The sequence below is a fragment of the Tupaia chinensis genome, unplaced genomic scaffold (assembly GCF_000334495.1).
Source record: "Tupaia chinensis unplaced genomic scaffold, TupChi_1.0 Scaffold000493_1, whole genome shotgun sequence".
NCBI lineage: Eukaryota > Metazoa > Chordata > Mammalia > Scandentia > Tupaiidae > Tupaia > Tupaia belangeri.
In genome coordinates, this window is record NW_006160005.1 from 2,936,966 (window position 1) to 2,954,889 (window position 17,924).

Here is a 17,924-nt window from a genome sequence, read left to right on the forward strand (position 1 = left end):
TTTCCCTGTATTGCAACATTCAACACAGTTAGATTTTAAAACCCCATCTGCCTTCTCCCCGCTTCCCTTTCCTAGTCCCTGCATGCACCTTGCTCATCTGCCCCTTACTCAGGCACTTCTTGCTTTGGCTTCTGTTATAATTTCTCTTGAAGTCTTTCCTTACTAATGTCTGCACCACCCTACCCATCTCCCCGTTTTATTTTTGCTTTGACAAAAGTGTTAAGGAAACATGCTTTCTGGTGTAAGGTTATTGCCTTTTACAATTATGTCATAAATGCTCGAGGTCTTGCTACAAGGGACTTCCACCTTCTGCCAGTTTTAGGGAGATTTGCTAGTATCACCTTATAACAAGTTTTCAGCAATTAACATCCATGGGTCTTTCTTCCTGGTCTTAAAAGTCACTGATGCCTACGGTGGTTTTCACAAAATGCTAACTGCTTATGCTGTATCACAACTTTCTGTAGAATTTTGAGAGAAAATCCTGTAAAATGTTCTGCTTTATTCTGTTCTGTTAAAAAGTCAATATGGCCAACAGATAGCATGGTGGATAAGGCGCTGAATCTCACATGGTCAACTATGGGGTAAAGTCTAGACCTGGCAGCTTGAGGGACACAAAGGATGCATGTCTAGAATCCTGAGAGGAGATTGGAGGAGAAGGGATTACATAGAATGGCCATTCCCCCTACCTGCCCCCTCCATTGAGGGTAATTTCTCATTGTCCTTCTTTCTGTCTGTCTCCACTTTCTCTGGTGAATATATGCACCCTGTAGCCAAAAAATGGGGGGTAGGATAGTTGATGTAGTTTCAGTTATCTTAAGGCTCTCTAGACAGATAAATTTTCAGATACATAATTTTAAAATTATCCTATTAACATGCACATAATGCTCTATGATTTAACAGATATTTACAGAGTAGTTTGTAGTGCATTATAACTCTGTTGCATCTTGCAGCAACCTGATGAAGGTTATTTTGCTCTGGAAAAAACTACAGTTCTAAGTCATGACTTTTCTAACAACCCAGTAAGTACCTCTCATTATAACTCTGTTGCATCTTGCAGCAACCTGATGAAGGTTATTTTGCTCTGGAAAAAACTACAGTTCTGTCATGACTTTTCTAACAACCCAGTACCTCTTTAACTAAAACTCAGATAATTTAGCACATGAAAAGGATAGAGGTGAAACTTTAAGAACAAAGTTCACTAAAACATTGCCATTTTCATTTCTATTCAAAAACCAAGATATTTCCTTAGGTTTTCTAATTCTTCCAGATTCTGTTTTCTCTAAACTTTAGAAGCCTCTAAAAGAAATCCTTATATTATAGATTTTCTTTTTTATTTGCTAGAAGGCACATGTGCTCACCAGAGAGAGACAGGAAGGAAGGAAGGAAGGAAGGAAGGAAGGAAGGAAGGAAGGAAGGACGGACGGACCTTCCCCCCAGGGGCAATGACCACTCTACAGTCCATACTCCTCTCAGGATTTGGGGCACACATGCACACTTTGCCTGGCATGTTTTTCAAGCCTCTGGATCTGAGACTCAAACCACACAATCGGCCGTGTGGGATCTAGCCACCCAACCACTACTCCACTGGCTAGCTCAATATTTTTACAACTGCGTAGAACTGGAGAGAACAAACCGTATGTACCCATTACCAGCCTTGACAGTTAACGTCTTCTCACCTCTTTTTTGGTGTGTATTTGGTGGAGGGGGAATATTTTAAAGAAGTTTCATATTAGTTAGAATGTTTATTCTAAGTTTTCCTATTGGAGGTGGCTTTGAGTTGTCAATCTCTTTGTTCACCAGGACCAATCTTCCTGAGCTCACTGGTGTCTTCCTGAACCATAAAACAAAAGTTTGGAAGAATCTGTTCCCTGCTCAAGTGGTTCTTTATGTCCTGCTTTTCTCACTTTTGATTCTGATTACCTTTTCCTCGTGTAACAGGAACAGGCTGGGCCTTGTTCCCAGCTCTTATGTCTTTTCTTTCTCTTACCAGACCACAGTGTGGATATTTGAAGTTTCTATTTCTCAAACTAACTTTTATTTAATGAAGTTATGTGTTGCTCCCCTATCCTTGACCTTATTTTGCAAAGTTTATGTGGTCAGCATCTCAGATCTCTCTCCTTTTCTCTTTTTTTTCTCTTCTTTTTTTAATTTAATTTTTTTTTTAAATTTTTTGGAGAGACTTTTGCTATAGGGCCTGTGCACTCACCAAAAAGACAGAGAGAGACAGAGAGACAGAAAGTGAAAAATCACCCCCCAGGGGGCATGGCCATGCTGCAGTCCCTTCTCCTCCACTCTCTTCTCGAGATCTTGGGCACGTGCACACACGTGCCTGGCATGAGTTTAAGCCACTGGGTCCGGGACTTGAACAACGGTCGACTACATGGGAGTCCAGTGACATAGTCATTAAGCAACTACTGGTGCCTTGGATTTCTCTTCTGCCTCAGAACACATTGCTGTTTTCAAGTGTGTGCCCTTTTCACATAGAATAATTTTTTCTTAAAAGGTTGCCAGTCATAGTATAACCTTGAATCTCCCTAATCTGGGGTGTGTTCCAGTAGTAGGTATTTCGGGCAAGATTTTTGGTATCAAATGGTAGAAAATGAATTTGGTTTGACTTTAAGCCCAAAGGGGAATTTTGGGCTGTAGGACTAAATGACCAAGGGCAGTTCACAGGGACAAGTGGACTTGGCTATTCAACTACTATTCCCAGGAATCTGTTTCTTTCCATCATTTAGATTTGTTTCTTTCTTGGGTTTATTTTCAGTTAACTTCCCCAGAAAGTGGAGTCTTAGTGATCAGCTTAGCAGAAGTAGTGGCAGCATTTGGCTAGTAGTTTTAGCACATGTCCCCTGGCTGATGATTATTGACCCAGCTTGAGTTACTTGCCTGCCCCTAATTGACCTGAGGGAAATTGGACTTCTGTATGCCAGGCCCAGGTCATCTGCTGCTCCCCATACCAGAGCGTGAAGGTCAAACCATGTTGATTTCTTCCTCCACCTTAGAGGAGAGTAGCACACAGGTGATCTGGGCCTGGCCTATGGAAGAGGGTGGGAAATGGGGTGGCTGCCTAAGGGGAAATTGGGATGTTATTACCCAAAGAACAGGAATGAATACTGGGTGGTCAAAAATAACAGTTGCCTGTTGGAAAGCACATCAAATTAATTGAGACTAAATTCCTTCTAGGAGATCCACAGTACACTGTGTCACCACAAATGCTCTGAGTTTAAACATAATCAAACAAGCTTGTTTGGCAGAGGATAAGAGCATTCCCAGAAATAGTTTTCTCTTAAGCTTTTGTAATAATGCTTATCTGTTATACTTGCTAAATTACCTTCTGTTTTGATTCTCTTATTAATCTGTACTTGGAATCACAAATACTTGAAACATACTAATACTGGAGATTTTCTGGCTGATGTAAATGAGTTTTATATTGCATGTAATTGTATCTGAGTTCTCTACCTTTCAAATCTCTTGTTTATACCATCTGCATATGTATTTATTGACTTGATATCTAGCGGGATTTTAGCTGGAGAGTGTAGGAAGAAATGAGGGGAAAAAATGAAAATACTCAACTCTTTTTCTGGTACATTATAAAAAAAATCTGGTAGAGGGCATCTTTGCTCGCCAAAGAGAGAGACATAGAGAGAAAAAGAAAGTGAGAAAGCATCCCTCCATAGGGGATGGTCATGCCCCAATCTCTTCTCCTCCATTTCCCCTTTTGTGATTTTGGGCATGTATGCACATGCTCCTGGCATGCTTTCCAAGTCTCCGAGTCTGGGCCTCGTTCGACCGTGTGGAATTTAGCAGTCTTAACCACCATGCCACTGGGTGACTCTCTGGTGCTGTTTTACCAGTTATACCCAGACAGATTAAGGAAGGAAGGAAAATAGCCAAAGCTGATAAATGGGTGGATTAGATAAGGAGCAGGTCATTAGCAGCAACAGTTTTAGAATGAAAAGACGTTCCCAATTCTCAAATAAGTTAAACTGAAGTCTGACCTTACTCCACTTGTGGTGGCAGTATGCTTCCAATTGGAAATTCATGTGTCTGCAGAGAATTAAATAGGAACTCTGTAGGTATATTGGGCAAACGACTGGAGACCAGGACCCCGGATGTAACTTTAGAAAGTCAAATGAATTTTTAGAAACAACTAAGTTTTAATAAAGTCAGACTCCACAGCTTATTGTTTATAGTCATAACAAAACCAGTTGATAATTAAGGATCTCAGTCTTTGATTTTTGTTTTAATTATTGTCTTCTTTAAGAGATTATGTTTTGGGGCTGCCAGGTGGTGTGGTAGTTAAGGGCACTAGACTCACACATGGTTGGCCATGGTTCAAGTCCTGGACTTGGCAGCTTGCTTTCTCTCACTTTCTCTCTCTCTCTTTCTCTGTCTCTCTCTGGTCAAACTTAAATATACAAATAAATAAAGTTGAATAAAATAATTCTTAAAAAGAGATTATAAGTTTAGATTTTAAAGAATCTAGTAAATAATACTTTTTTCAAGTTTAAATCGCTTGTTCTTTTTTGGTCACTGAGGCAGGGCAGAGCATGTGTAAGAAAAGATTTCATGTTTTTGGTTTGGGTGATAGGGTAGAAGGGCTTAATATTAAGCATTTTTTAAAACCTGGTTCAAATTAGAATCCAACTGTTAAAGAACTAGGAACTTCTCCTCACAAAAATGACAGTAGTTATATCAGTACTTAATATTAAGCATTTTTTAAAACCTGGTTCAAATTAGAATCCAACTGTTAAAGAACTAGGAACTTCTGCTCACAAAAATGACACTAGTCATATCAGTACCATTTTAAACTTTTATCAGTTAAAAATAATTTCTCTCCTTTCATATCATTACTGCTTCCCCTGGTTTCTTCAGATATAATATGTGAGAACCTTTATTGCAAGTGACTGACCCACTAACAAAGAGAAAAGACAGCCTTGAAGGGCCAGAGTGACTCCATTTCTTTCGGGGCAACTCCATTACCTTGCTGAGAATTGGCGCCATTTCAAGTAGGCAAGCTTGTCAGTAGGAAAAAGTCATGAGACCATCACCCCACCGGGGACTGACCAAGGAGAGAAACAAAGGAGATACCAGAAACCGAAAGTAACTTTTCTGCTGAGAAAAACAGGAGATAATCAGAAACAGCCACAGTCCCTGTAATCTACAACCAACATGTAGCTGCTGAGTTCATTCCTCAGCACCCCTTGACCTTCCCCACAACAAACAAATAAAAACCCAGCCTGACTAACATGGGGCTCTCAACTCTGACCTGCTGTGCCGGTGAAATTGGGAGTCCTGGCTCGAGCCTGAATAAAATCGACCCTCATGTGCTTACATCGGAACGACTTCCTGCTGGTCTTTTGGGAACTTTGTGACTGGGGCACAACAGCCTGACAGGAAATAACCACAATGGGATTCCAATGTATAAAGTACAAAGAATGAGCATAGTACACAATCTTCCAAACCAATCCAGAAGTTTTCATAGAATTAATCTGGTATTTGTGAAAGGGGGTATGTAGTATGTGTGTGCATGTGCGTGTATAATGAGTGTATTTTTTTCTTTCAAGATTTTTATGATAGGTTGGGTGTGCTTGCCAGATAGAGACAGAGAAAGAGAGAAACTGAGAAATCACCTACCAGGCGAGATGATCATGCCACAATCCCTTCTTCATTTTCTTCTCAGGATTTTGGGCATACATACATATGTGCCCAGCATATTTTAAACATTTTTTTATTTAAAAAAAAATTTAGTTATTACTCATTCATTAAATCACTATACATCATTTAGATTGTGAAGAGACTTTGCCCAGCATGATTTACACCTCAGTCCATCACTGTTGAGACTATTATACACATCCTCATCCACAGATAATAAACCTTATCTGTGTCCCACAAGTGTCTTACCTCTCCATTTTCTCCCCAGATTTCCTTTCCTACACTCTTCCCCTCCACCCAGCATATTTTTCAAGCCATAGGGTCTGGGACTCGAACCATGGAGTTGACCCTGTGGGACCCAGTGCCTTAACCGCCATGCCACCAGCTGGCTTGAGTATATGTTTCTTTTTTCATTATAGGGTATGTATGCTCACCAAAGAAAGACAGAGAGAGACAGTGAGAGACAATGAGAGGGTAAATGAGAAATCACCCCATAGGATGGATAGCCACCCCACAATCCCTTCTTCTGGGATTTTGGACATACGTACACAGGTGCCCAGCCTGATTTTTCAAGCCATCAGGTCCAGGACTCAAACCTCAGTTAACCATATGGCAGTCTGGCACCTTAACCACCATACCACCTGCTGCTCCCCTCCCCCAAGTGTATGTTTCTTAAAAATTAAAAATTACTCCAGACTTGAATTTGACTTAACTAGAATTAGAATACCTGCTCATAAGTAGGCTAGTACCCTATTGTAAATGGTTACTCTGAACAGAAGAGAAAACTGGCACATGTGAGAGGCTTGGTGATTTAGACCTAAACTGTTGGTCTCTAAATCCCATGCATCTTCTCTATATCAAGCTTCCGAGAGAATTAACTGTTAAGTTTAATAATTATTTTACCATTTTCTTCTGTCCAGTCAGAAAATTAAGGTGTGTATGGGCCACCTGGTGGCATGGTGGTTGGGATGGCTGGATCCCACATGGCATCTCGAATCCTAGACCTGGTGGCTTGAGGGACACACTAAGTGTGTGTGCATGCATGGCAAAAAGGAGAGGAGAGGAGAATGGAGAAGGGATTGTAGTATGACCATCCTCCCTGGGGAATGTTTTCTCACTTTCCTCCCTCTGTTTCTGCTGTGAGCATATGTGCCTCATAGCAAATTAAAATAATTATTTTTAAAAATTAAATGAAGGTGTTTAAAACCTAATTGTCTTTTTAATCTTTGTTTAGAAACCGGGTTGGAGGTTATGGATGATAAGCCCAATCCTGGAACCCTAAGAGAGAATTCAGAACGTCTCTTCTCCTTTGGAGTTATAGCAGATATTCAGTATGCTGATTTAGAAGACGGCTATAATTTCCAAGGAAACCGGAGGAGATACTACCGACATAGTCTTCTTCACTTGCAGGGTGCCATCGAAGACTGGAATGCGGAAAGTAGCACCCCTTGTTGTGTCCTTCAGCTCGGAGACATCATCGATGGGTATAACGCACAGTATAAAAAATCCGAACAGGCCCTAGAACTTGTTATGAACGTGTTCAAAATGCTTAAAGTCCCAGTTCATCATACATGGGGAAATCATGAATTCTATAACTTCAGTAGAGACTATTTAACGAACTCTCAACTTAACACAAAGTTTCTAGAAGACCATATCCTGCATCATCCCGAGACCGTGCCTTCTGAGAATTATTATGCTTATCATTTTGTACCATTCCCTAAGTTCCGGTTTATTTTGCTCGATGCTTATGACTTGAGTGTCTTGGGCATGGATCAGTCTTCTCCAAAATTCCAGCAGTGTATGAAGATATTGAAGGAGCACAATCCAAATACGGAATTGAATAGTCCTCAAGGTGAATTATTCTTTTGAGCTGAGAGTCTAATACATTGTCTTTAAATTCTTCAACTGCCTTTAGGAAGATGGACGATTAAGGTAAAAGTATATTGTCCTGTTGTTCAGGGTCAGGTTTTCTCACAAGCCTGATATCACACGGATTGGTTATAGTTGTTTCAAGATTCATATATTCTAGGTCTTTCTAGCCAGAGCTATAAGCAGTACTGACAGTATAACTTTTTTTTTTTTAAATGTGGAGGAGAGCTAACAAAAGAAATAGGTGGGAAAGACAAATAATAAATGAAACAAAATTTCTGCCAGTTGATAAATGCAACAAAGAAATTGAGGTTATAGACTGATCTAGAAAAGGACTGAAGGTACTGTATTCAGTAGTGACCATTAAAAGCTTCTCTGAGGGGTAAAACATTTAAACTAATACCTATATGGAAGGACGGAGCCATCCTTGGGATGAACAGGGGTAGAAGGTTGGCAGACAGGGAAAAATACTAAGGTGCTAAGTGGGATGAGAAGACTTTTCCGTTGTTGAAGAACACAGAAAAGGGCCAATGGGTACAAGATAGTTTGGGGGAGCAAAAAAAGGCTAGAATATGGAGTGGCCCAGTGAACTTAGTGAGGAGTTTCTATTTCTTTTCAATGTAATGGAAAGTCAGTGAAGGAGAGTCAAGACTAGGAGTAAGATGCCATGTGATTGATTTATATATTACTCCAAAGTCTTGTGATTTCTTATTATAAGTTGATTGCTGCTAATCTGCTAACACATTTTTAAAGAAACGAACCAGAAAAGAAATTCAGTATTAGCTATATTTGAATATCCAGGTGAGGGAGAAATAACAGTTGATGGGCCTGACTTACAAATTCATTTCAGGACTTTCTGAGCCTCAGTTTGTCCAATTTAATGGAGGATTCAGCCAAGAACAGCTGAACTGGTTGAATGAAGTTCTTACGTTCTCTGACAAAAACCAGGAAAAGGTGGTGATCGTGAGTAAGTATTTAAATGATCTATTACACAAGCCTTTTAGAAACTAGGAAGAGTGAGTTTTTAAAGCATGTTACTGATATTTATGTTTTGATATCTTCTTTTTATACAGTGGGTTCTTAGCTTAAATTTTTTTATGGAAAACCAACTTGAATGTAAGATTAACATTTCAGGCTGTGTCAGGAAAAAAACTTTAAAATAACAAAAACATCCTGTCATATCATAGAACTTGTGAGCTGGCTTTTTAAGGTTTCAAGTAGAATTTTCCCAAGTGGGATCAATCTGTGTAGTACTTTTAAATGAGAAATTTGGTTTGAGCCCCATGAAATATCAGCCTTAGGAGCCCTTCTGTGAAGTGGCCATCAGACAAGGCCACCCCTGCCTGGGTGAAGCACTGCTGATGTCGTGGGCAGAGTGTTACAGACTCAGCTGGTAGCAGGGCCTTTCAATTCTCTAACTGTATCTACCACATGGTCACAGGAAATTATATATGTATTTTTTTCTTTCTTTCTTTTTCTTAAACTTTTTTTTTCCTTTCATTTGCTAGAAGGCATGCATGCTCACTGGAAGAGAGAAAGAAAAAGTAAGAAATCACCCTCTTCGAAGCCCTTATGAGAGATGGTCATGTCACAATCCCTTTTCCATTTCTCCTTTTGGGATTTTGGGGAAAAAACATACATACACACAGGGGTGTGTTTTTTAAGCTGTTAATCTGGGACTTGAACCATGTGGTTGGCCATATGGGATCCAACTACTTAACCACCATGCCACTAGCTGGTCCAAAATCATTTTTCTAAAGTTTAGTTCTTATTTTATTCATGATAAAGAGCATGCACTCATGAGGAGAGAAGAAAGACAGTGGGGCACCCTTGACAGGGTCTTGCCATGCTATAGTGCCCCTTCCCCAGCTGACCAGCTTCTCTTAGGTATGAGTGCACTTTCCCAGGGTATTTTCAGGCAGGGATCTGAACCAGTGATTTACCATGTGGATTCTAGCACTGTGGTTCAGTTCATTCCCAACCATACCATCAGGTTGGGCCTAGACTCATCTTTGAGAAATACACTGGCATCAGAGATTATAGGAATCTGGAGGTACATAAAACACACTCACATGTGTGCACATACATACATATACAAACATACACATGAAGAATGGAATTTGAATTTGCAGTGTGACTGGTGGTCTTGGTTTGGGAGTTGACTTTTCAGCCCTTGTTTGGAATCAATGTGGCATAATAGGTAAATAGACTGGACTCAGACACAGAAGGATGGGGTACCATTCTGGCTCTTGTTTGTATGAGCTGTGGCACCTAGGACAAACACTGAACCCACAAACTGCAGTTTTCTCAATATTGCATCAAATGAAATTATGATTATGAAAACCCCTTGAAACTGATAGGCTATTTAGGTGGTTGGTAATATAAAATTATAGTTCAGTCTATAAATGTAGTTTTCACTATTAACCTTCCACTGATGGAAACATGTAGATGGAACAACCATATCTCTGCTACTGTTGAAATATCAATTATCTGTCAAGGCTTAGAAAAGATGAAGTACTCTTAGGGGTTATTAGAATAAAGTACACTGCTTGGCCCTACAGTAAGTGGTCTCAGAAATTAAGGTATGTCTTCTTTTAGTTATTTTTTATTGTCAGAGGATCCATGCACTCTCCAGAGAGAGAAAGAAATCCCTCCACACACATGAGATAGACCCCAATGGGCATGGCCATGTTGCAGCCCCTTCTCCACCATTTCTCCTTCCTATAGGATTATAGCACACATACACATGCACACACATGCCTAGTGTGCTTTTCAAGTCGCCAGGGCTGAGATTGGAACTGTGGTCAGCCATGTGGGGTCTGGCTCCCTAATACGTAGTACGTAAACACTATGTTATGTGGCCAGCCTAGAAACCAAAGTACTTCTTGATTTCTTCGCCAATGTCTGCTTATTAGTTTTCCACTGCCAGGCTGACTGATACTTTAGAGCAGTAAAGCTGAAAGGGACTTAGGAATCATATAGCTGAACCCTTCAATATTGAAGATAAAGTGACCAAAGTCCAAAGGGATTCAATTGCATAGCTAAAATCATAATAGCTACTGGCAGAACTGAGATTAGAATCTAGTGTTACATCCCAGTCCCCTTCCCCACTCCATCCTGTATTCTGTTCTTTTGTTTTTACTGACAACAGTGCATCTATTTATGTAAGCAGTCTCTTCACATTTCTTCTGTCATTTGCTGTAAGTTAGAACCTGGATCAGCAAACCTTCAACAACCAAATGACTCACATTTTCTTCAGTGAAGTTTATATGTTAAAGTTTAATTGAAATCTTATTTTTGTTTACTTTTTAATTTTCATTTTGATTACTCTCAGGTCATTTTACCTACTTTTTAAGTTTCAACCATGCAGCTGGAAGTATAGAATTGCCATTGGCTGAGATGGGAGCATTGTAGGATGAGGGACTTAGGTGGAGAGGGCAGGGATTGGGGTTTAGAAATACTGAGTTTTGAATGCCTGTTAGTGGGAATGTTGAATAGGCCGTTCAGACATATGAATCTGAAATTTAGATTATAGGTTTGGGCTAGATATATAAATGTGGAAGTTTGAAGGATATAGATGTCATTTAAAGTTACATAAATTATAAAGAGATTGCCAAGGTCTTAGGTGCAGGTAGAGAAGGGCAAGGAATTAGACACTCCTGATGAGACATGAAGGAAATGAGGAGAAACCAGCAAAGGAGATGAAAGTTGGAGGCCATAGAGATTGGAGGAAACTAGGAAGACACCAATAGGAAAACAAGTGGTGTCCTGGAAGCCAGGTGCTTCAAGGAGAAAGCAGTGACCAATTGGACCACATGCTGCAGAGACTTGATGGATGAGTCATTGGCTTTTGGATCCTGGAAAGTCATAATGCTTTTGGACTCAGCCCATACCTATCAAAGCTTAAAGTTGATTATGTGTGTGTGTGTATGTGTGTGTGTGTGTGTGTGTGTGCGTGCGCACGCACGCGTGTGTAATAGGCAAGCATGCAAGTGAGCATGAGCACTTGTATTCCTTTTCTGCTTTAGAGGGTCTCTCCCACCTATTTTACTTGTATTATAAATAGATATTAAGTAAAAACATATTTAAGTTTAAATATCAGAATAAAAATGAATAGTAACAAAAAAGGAAAGTAATCTGATGGGAAGAAGCAAAGACCAGTGTGCTATGGTACTTGTACTTGAGAGTGATAACTATGAATGGGCTCATAGATGTGTGGGCGCAAAGAATGTGGCATTCTCCTGGCTCTACTCTCACATACCTCCGTTAGGAACCAGTACAAATCCTCCCTGCTTTAACCAGTTTTCTCATCTATAAAGAGAGAATGGCTGCCATGATCTTTTTGGGCATATTTAAAGTCCCGTGAATCAGTTCTGAGGCACTGCGTGTTTATATAAATGACACCTAATCTATGACCTGTCCTTAAGATGTTTTTTGAGTTAGCATCATGTCTTTCTGTTTATGTAGCATTCATATTTTTTAAAAGATTTATTTATTTATTTATTCATTCATTCCTTCATTTTAATTTGACCAGAGAGAGAGAGGAAAGTGAGAAAGCAAGCCACCAGGTGTAGGACTCGAACTGTGGTTGGCCATGTGGGAGTGTCCAGCACCTTAACCACCACGCCACCTGCTGATCCCTGTAGCATTCGTATTTCAAGAAATCAGTGAACTGGATTCTAGTGCAGCATCTGTCTGGTTTCTGGCTGGCTTTGCAACTGCCCTGCATAAGATGTCCTCAATGTTCCCTGGTATTTGTGCAGTTTGAGACGCTGTGTAGGCCTCCGAGATCTCCATTCTGCCTCTGCAGTAACCTGTCCCACCTCCTCACCTGTGAACTGTCTCACCTTTCTTTCTATGCTCCAGAGACGTGGCTGTAGATAGCCTAGCTTGTCATGTATATGATTCTCTCTGGTCTCAGTCCATTTTGATAATGAGGTAGCAATACACTTTGTTTCTCTGTGTACTAGCCTTTAGCCATTTATCTTAAGAAGAGATATTTGTTAACTCTTCTTTCTTTTAACCAACAGGCCATCTTCCCATTTACCCAGAGTCCTCTGACAGCGTGTGCCTGGCCTGGAACTATAGAGATGCCCTCGCAGTCATTTGGTCTCACGAGTGTGTGGTGTGTTTCTTTGCTGGTCACACTCATGATGGTGGCTACTCAGAGGATCCTTTTGGGGTACACCATGTTAACCTAGAGGGAGTTATTGAAACAGCTCCAAACAGCCAAGCTTTTGGCACAGTTCATGTCTATCAAGACAAAATGATGTTGGAAGGGAGAGGCAGAGTTCCAGACAGGATTATGAATTACAAGAAGCAAAATACTTCCCACTTTTAGTCTGATATGTTTTGTTTATTTTTGTAGAAAGAGAATGACTTAGCTTTGTGCTTATCCCCCCAAAATAAAAATAAAAATGAAAATCCTCAGTCTTCATTGTTGAACATTCTGCTTGCATAACACTATATTTATGATTTTGTTGCGTGTTGATGAAATATTTGAAAATGTTACTTTGGGATGATATATCCAGTGCTGAAGTTAGAAACAAAATAAACCAGGGGAGATTAAGGTTGGGTTACGTAGCCCCCATAAGGGACTTAGTTTAGCCATCCTAGAATTGTTTTATTTTTTATAAGGAAACATACTCATGTGTTAACCAACTTAGAATTCATAGTAGTGGAGCCAACAGGTGATTTAGTGGTTAAGGTGCTGACTTCCACATGGCCAACTGCAATTCAAGTCCCAGACCAGTTGGCTTGAATATCATGCTGAGCACGTGTGAGTATGTGCCCCAGATCCCAGGATGTGAATGGAAAAGGAAGGATTGTGTCATGGCCATCCCCCTAGCAGGGGATTTCTCACTTTTCCTCTCTTTCTCTGTCACTCCGCAGCAATTGTTCATACTCTTTGGCAAAAACCATTGCTAAAATATTGTGCTCTGCAGGTTGGAACATGGGAAGCTTGGTTTAGATTCTCTGTTTAACCTAGTGGCTGGGCATAGTGGTGTGTACTAGTAATCCCACCAACTCTAGAATCTGAGGCAGGAGGATCTTGAATTCAAGACTGGCCTGGCCAATATAGTAAGACCCTGTCTGAAAAAGAGCCAGGGTGTGTGTGTGTGTGTGTGTGTGTGTGTGTGTGCATGTGCATGTATAGTCCCAACCAGGAGGCTGGGACTGGAGGGTTGTGACAGTGAGACCATGTCTTAAAAAAAATAGGGAGCTCAGGTAAATTTAGGGTGTTTACCCTCCTGTGTAAATGAACTTTGGACAGTTTTTGCTTAGAGTACCATCATACTTGGACTTAGATAGTCTTGCATTCCTGTCTTTTAAGTAAAAACTGACAATGGTTATTTCACAGGTTTATGTGTGACACTCCTATCTCTACAAGAAGGGCCTCCAGAGAAGTCAGGTGGTGCTCTGGGTCTAACCCAGGTAGGCACAGGGCACAAGCACAGCTGTGTGCCTACTAGCTTAGTCTGTGGGCCACCTGCTAGAGCTGTGAGGCTGGAATAGGTAGAGTAAATTTACCCTACACTCCCTTTGTAGACAAAGGGGTCTGTTCAACTTGATTGTCTTATTTTCAAGAACTCTGACCAGCCAATAGAAACTGTTAAAGTGCAGAGAAAGTTTGGTTCAGGGCCTGAAACACAGCCGTATTCATCATCAGTGTGCCTGCAGAGGACCTAGACACCATAGGGATATGGAGGTGATTAGTTGTCTAGGGCTGTGTTAATAGTTAACCTCAAACTTGGTGGCTCACAGCACTCTGTACTTGCTCTCTTAAAGTTTAGGAGTCACAAGTCTGGAATCATTTTCACTGCATTGCACCAAGGTGTCAGTAGGGCCAGCTTCCCTCAGGAGGCTCTTGGAGGAATTCTTCTCTTTGTCTTTTTGAGTCTCTAGAACTGCCCTCCTTATGTTCCTTGTGTCATGGCCCCTTCCTCCTTCTTCAAAGCCAGCAGCAAAGCATCATCGAACTTCTCCTTGTTGTCATATCACCATCTGTAGTCTGTAATCAAATCACTCTGCCTCCCTCTTACAAGGACACTTATGACTACATTGAGGGCCCACCTCCATAATCCTGGGTAATCCAGATAATCTTCCCCATCTCAAGGTCCTTAATCACATCTGCAAATTCCTTTTTGCCGTATCAAGTAACATATATTCCAGGGACGAGGATCCTTGAGGGCTCATTGGCCATTATTTGGCCAAGCACAGAGCTGACTGTCATGTGCTTCTGTATGCACAGACCTTAACCGAGCAAGAGAGACGGACATCCATAGATAGGACTGTGGGAGATCGCTGTAATAGAGAGGACTGGGACCATGGGGAAGAACTTGACTTTGAAGAGATTAGGGATGACTTGAAAAAGGGAGAAAAGTGGTTGGGCTAAGTGGGGAAGAGCATTTCAAGCAAACAGAATCAAATAAGCAAAGGTGTTAAAGGATATGCTGAATTTGAGAGTGGTACATAAAGCTGTGATGATTCGCCAAGAGGTGCCAAGGCAAGAACAAAGGGGGAATGTGTAGGCTGGGGCTGTGCCATGAAGAGCTGCGGATGATGAGCCAGAGTTAGAATTTAGCTTGTCAGATAGTGAGGACCCCTCAGAAGTTTCTGAGCAGGTGGTTACACATGATTAGATAGGGGTGTGTAGCTGTATTCAATGGGAGGCTGATGCAGAAGAGCAACAGTAGACAGAAGGATTGTAAGATTGGAGAAGACAGATTCTGGTAACGGAAAAACTTAACTAAAAATAATGTTTCAGGCAATTTCACTAATACCCTTCAAAAACCGATATTCCGCCAGAACTATTTTTATGCAAAAATGCATCATGACTTTTCCAAGGACCCAGTACTATGCAAAAGTGACAGGATATTTACAGAATTCATAATCTGATGTGGGAGAGGCAAATATGATAAAAGCATATCTTGAACATTCTTTTCTACTTTTTTGTTTTTTTTTAATTTGCCAGAAGAAGGTATGTGTGCTTGCCAGAGAAACGGGGAAAAAGCAACCTCCATGGGGCTTGGTCACACCATAACCTTTCTTTATTTCTCCTTTTAGGATTTTGGGCACATATACGTCAGGTGTATTTTTCAAGTTACCAGGCCCTGAACTCAAACCATGCAGTCAGTCATGTGGGATCCAGTTGCCTTAACCACTAGACCACAGGCTGGTCCCAAACATTACTGTCTTTTAAGCACAGAATCAAATATGACTTGGAGGAGGGTTAAGACCTATTTAGAGTTTATAAATGAGTCTCTTTCTTTTTGTGGACTTAATAGATGAAGGGGGTATAAACAATCCATAAATATATAAGCTAAATGTACACTGGAAAACTCAAATCCTTTACATGTATTTTATTGACCTTTAAAATAAATTTCACTTTAACTGTTTTAATAGTAGCTAGATTTCCCTCTGCTTTTCCTTCATACAAATCCTGATAGAGAATTTCTTCTTCCTTTTAATTGGCAGAGGGCATGTGCATTTGTCAAATTGAGAGAGAGCAAGAAGAAAACTCCCCCTAATGGGCCGTGTCACAATGCAATCCCTTCTCTATTTCTCCATCCTGTGGGGATTTGGGACACACACACAAACACACACACACACACACATGCACCGGGCATGTTTTTCAAGCCACCAGGCCACAGCAGTAGGCTGTGTGGGATTCAGCATTCGTAACCACTGCACTACAACAGTGTTCCCTAACCTTTTTGGCACCAGAGATTAGTTTCATGGAAGATAGTTTTTCCATGGATGGGGGGGTATGGAGGTGGGGATAGTTTATGAGATCACACAACCTAGATCCCTTGTGTGCACGGTTCACAGTAGGGTTCACCCTCCTATGAGAATCTAATACTGATGCTGATCTGACAGGATGCAGAACTCAGCTGGTAATGTAAGTGATTTGGAGCAGCTGTAAATACAAATGAAACTTTGTTTGCTGGGTTGTCACTCTGTCTCCTGCTGTTCAACCTGGTTCCTAACAGGACACAAACCAGTAATCCAGGGGTTGGGAACCCCTGTGCTACAGGGTCAGCCTTTGAGAATTCAGTGGCCACTGTGTAAACAAACAGGGACCAGCAGTTAGCATAATGTCTATGTCATTAGACTCCCATGTAGTTGACCATGGCTCGAGTCCCAGACTGGTGGCTTAAACTCACGCCGGACGCATGTGTGTGCATGCCCTAGATCCCGAGAGGAGAATGGAGGAGAAGGGATTGAGGCATGGCCATCCCCCCTGGGGGGTGATTTCTTGCTTTCTGTCTCTCTCTGGTGAGTGCACGTGCTCTATAGCAAAAACCTCTTCAAAAAAGCCAAAAACATAAAACAACAACAAAAAGCAAACAAAAAGTGCATTCCTCCTTTAACAAATACTTACAGAATACTTACTTGCAAGAGTTTAGAAAGGCTATACAAATAAAGAAACAGATGTGCTCTGCGCTGCCCAGACTAGTGAACAATACAGTCAGGATGGCTAAAGGTGACCCTAAGAAACTAAAGGGCAAGATACCTGTTTATGCCTTCTTTGTGCAGACCTGCAGAGAAGAACATAAGAAGAAAAACCTGGAGATCCCTGGCAATTTTGCAGAATTTTCTAAGAAGTGCTCTAAGAGGTGAAAGACAATGTTTAGGAAAGAGAAGTCAAAATTTGATGAAATGGCAAAGGTAAAGTAAGCTATGATAGGGAAATGAAGGATTACGGACTGGTTAAGGGAGGCAAGAAGAAAAAGGACCCTAATGTCCCCAAAAGGACACTATGTAGATTCTTCCCATTCTGTTCAGAATTTTGCCCCAAGATCAAATCCACCATCCCTGGCATCTCTTGGAGATGTGGCAAAGAAGCTGGGTGAGATGTGGAACAACTTAAGTGACAGTGAGAAGCAGCCTTACATCACCAAGGTCACAAAGCTGAAGGAGAAGTCTGAGAAGGATGTTGCCAACTCTAAGTCTAAAGGCAAGTTTGATGGTGCAAAGGGTCCTGCCAAAGTTGGCCAGAAAAAGCTGGAAGAGGAAGATGAAGATGAGTAGGAGGATGAATTAAAAAACAAACTGTTGAAATGTCTCCTTGTGATTACCTTAGCGCAGGGGAGCACTATAATCACGCCTCTCTTGGAGGCATGTCTTTTGCCCTCATTAGGTTTAATTGCAGAATTTGATTACAATCATGTTGTCTCTCAAAGTGCCCTGGAAATTGTCAGTGGTTTACATGAAGTGGCCATGGGTGTCTGGAGCACTCTGAAACTGTATCCAAGTTGTACATATTTCCAAACATTATTAAAATGAAAAGGCACTCTCCTGTTCTCACTCTGTGCACTTTGCTGTTGGTGTGACACGACATTTAGGGATGTTTCTCACTTTTTTTTTTTTTTTTTTATTTGTAAGGGGGTGTTATT

At 40.9% G+C, this 17,924-nt stretch overlaps 1 protein-coding gene and 1 pseudogene across 2 annotated transcripts in view; both read left to right on the forward strand.

The window, feature by feature from the left end:
* The window catches only part of ADPRM (ADP-ribose/CDP-alcohol diphosphatase, manganese dependent), a 16,725-nt gene extending 3,771 nt beyond the window's left edge, over positions 1–12,954 (forward strand). Inside the window, exons 2-5 of one of the 2 annotated variants that reach the window (XM_014590871.2) lie at positions 6,890–7,507; positions 8,375–8,491; positions 9,033–9,068; positions 12,555–12,954. In XM_014590871.2, coding sequence (XP_014446357.1) covers positions 6,907–7,507; positions 8,375–8,491; positions 9,033–9,068; positions 12,555–12,865 — 1,065 coding nt within the window. In that variant the 5' untranslated portion in view covers positions 6,890–6,906 and the 3' untranslated portion in view covers positions 12,866–12,954. The remainder of the gene's footprint in view (positions 1–6,889; positions 7,508–8,374; positions 8,492–9,032; positions 9,069–12,554) is intronic. The other variant, XM_006156422.3, reaches the window with a different exon arrangement.
* Positions 12,955–16,839: 3,885 nt separating this feature from the next.
* Positions 16,840–17,832, forward strand: LOC102488007 (high mobility group protein B3 pseudogene; annotated as a pseudogene).
* Positions 17,833–17,924: the final 92 nt, after the last annotated feature.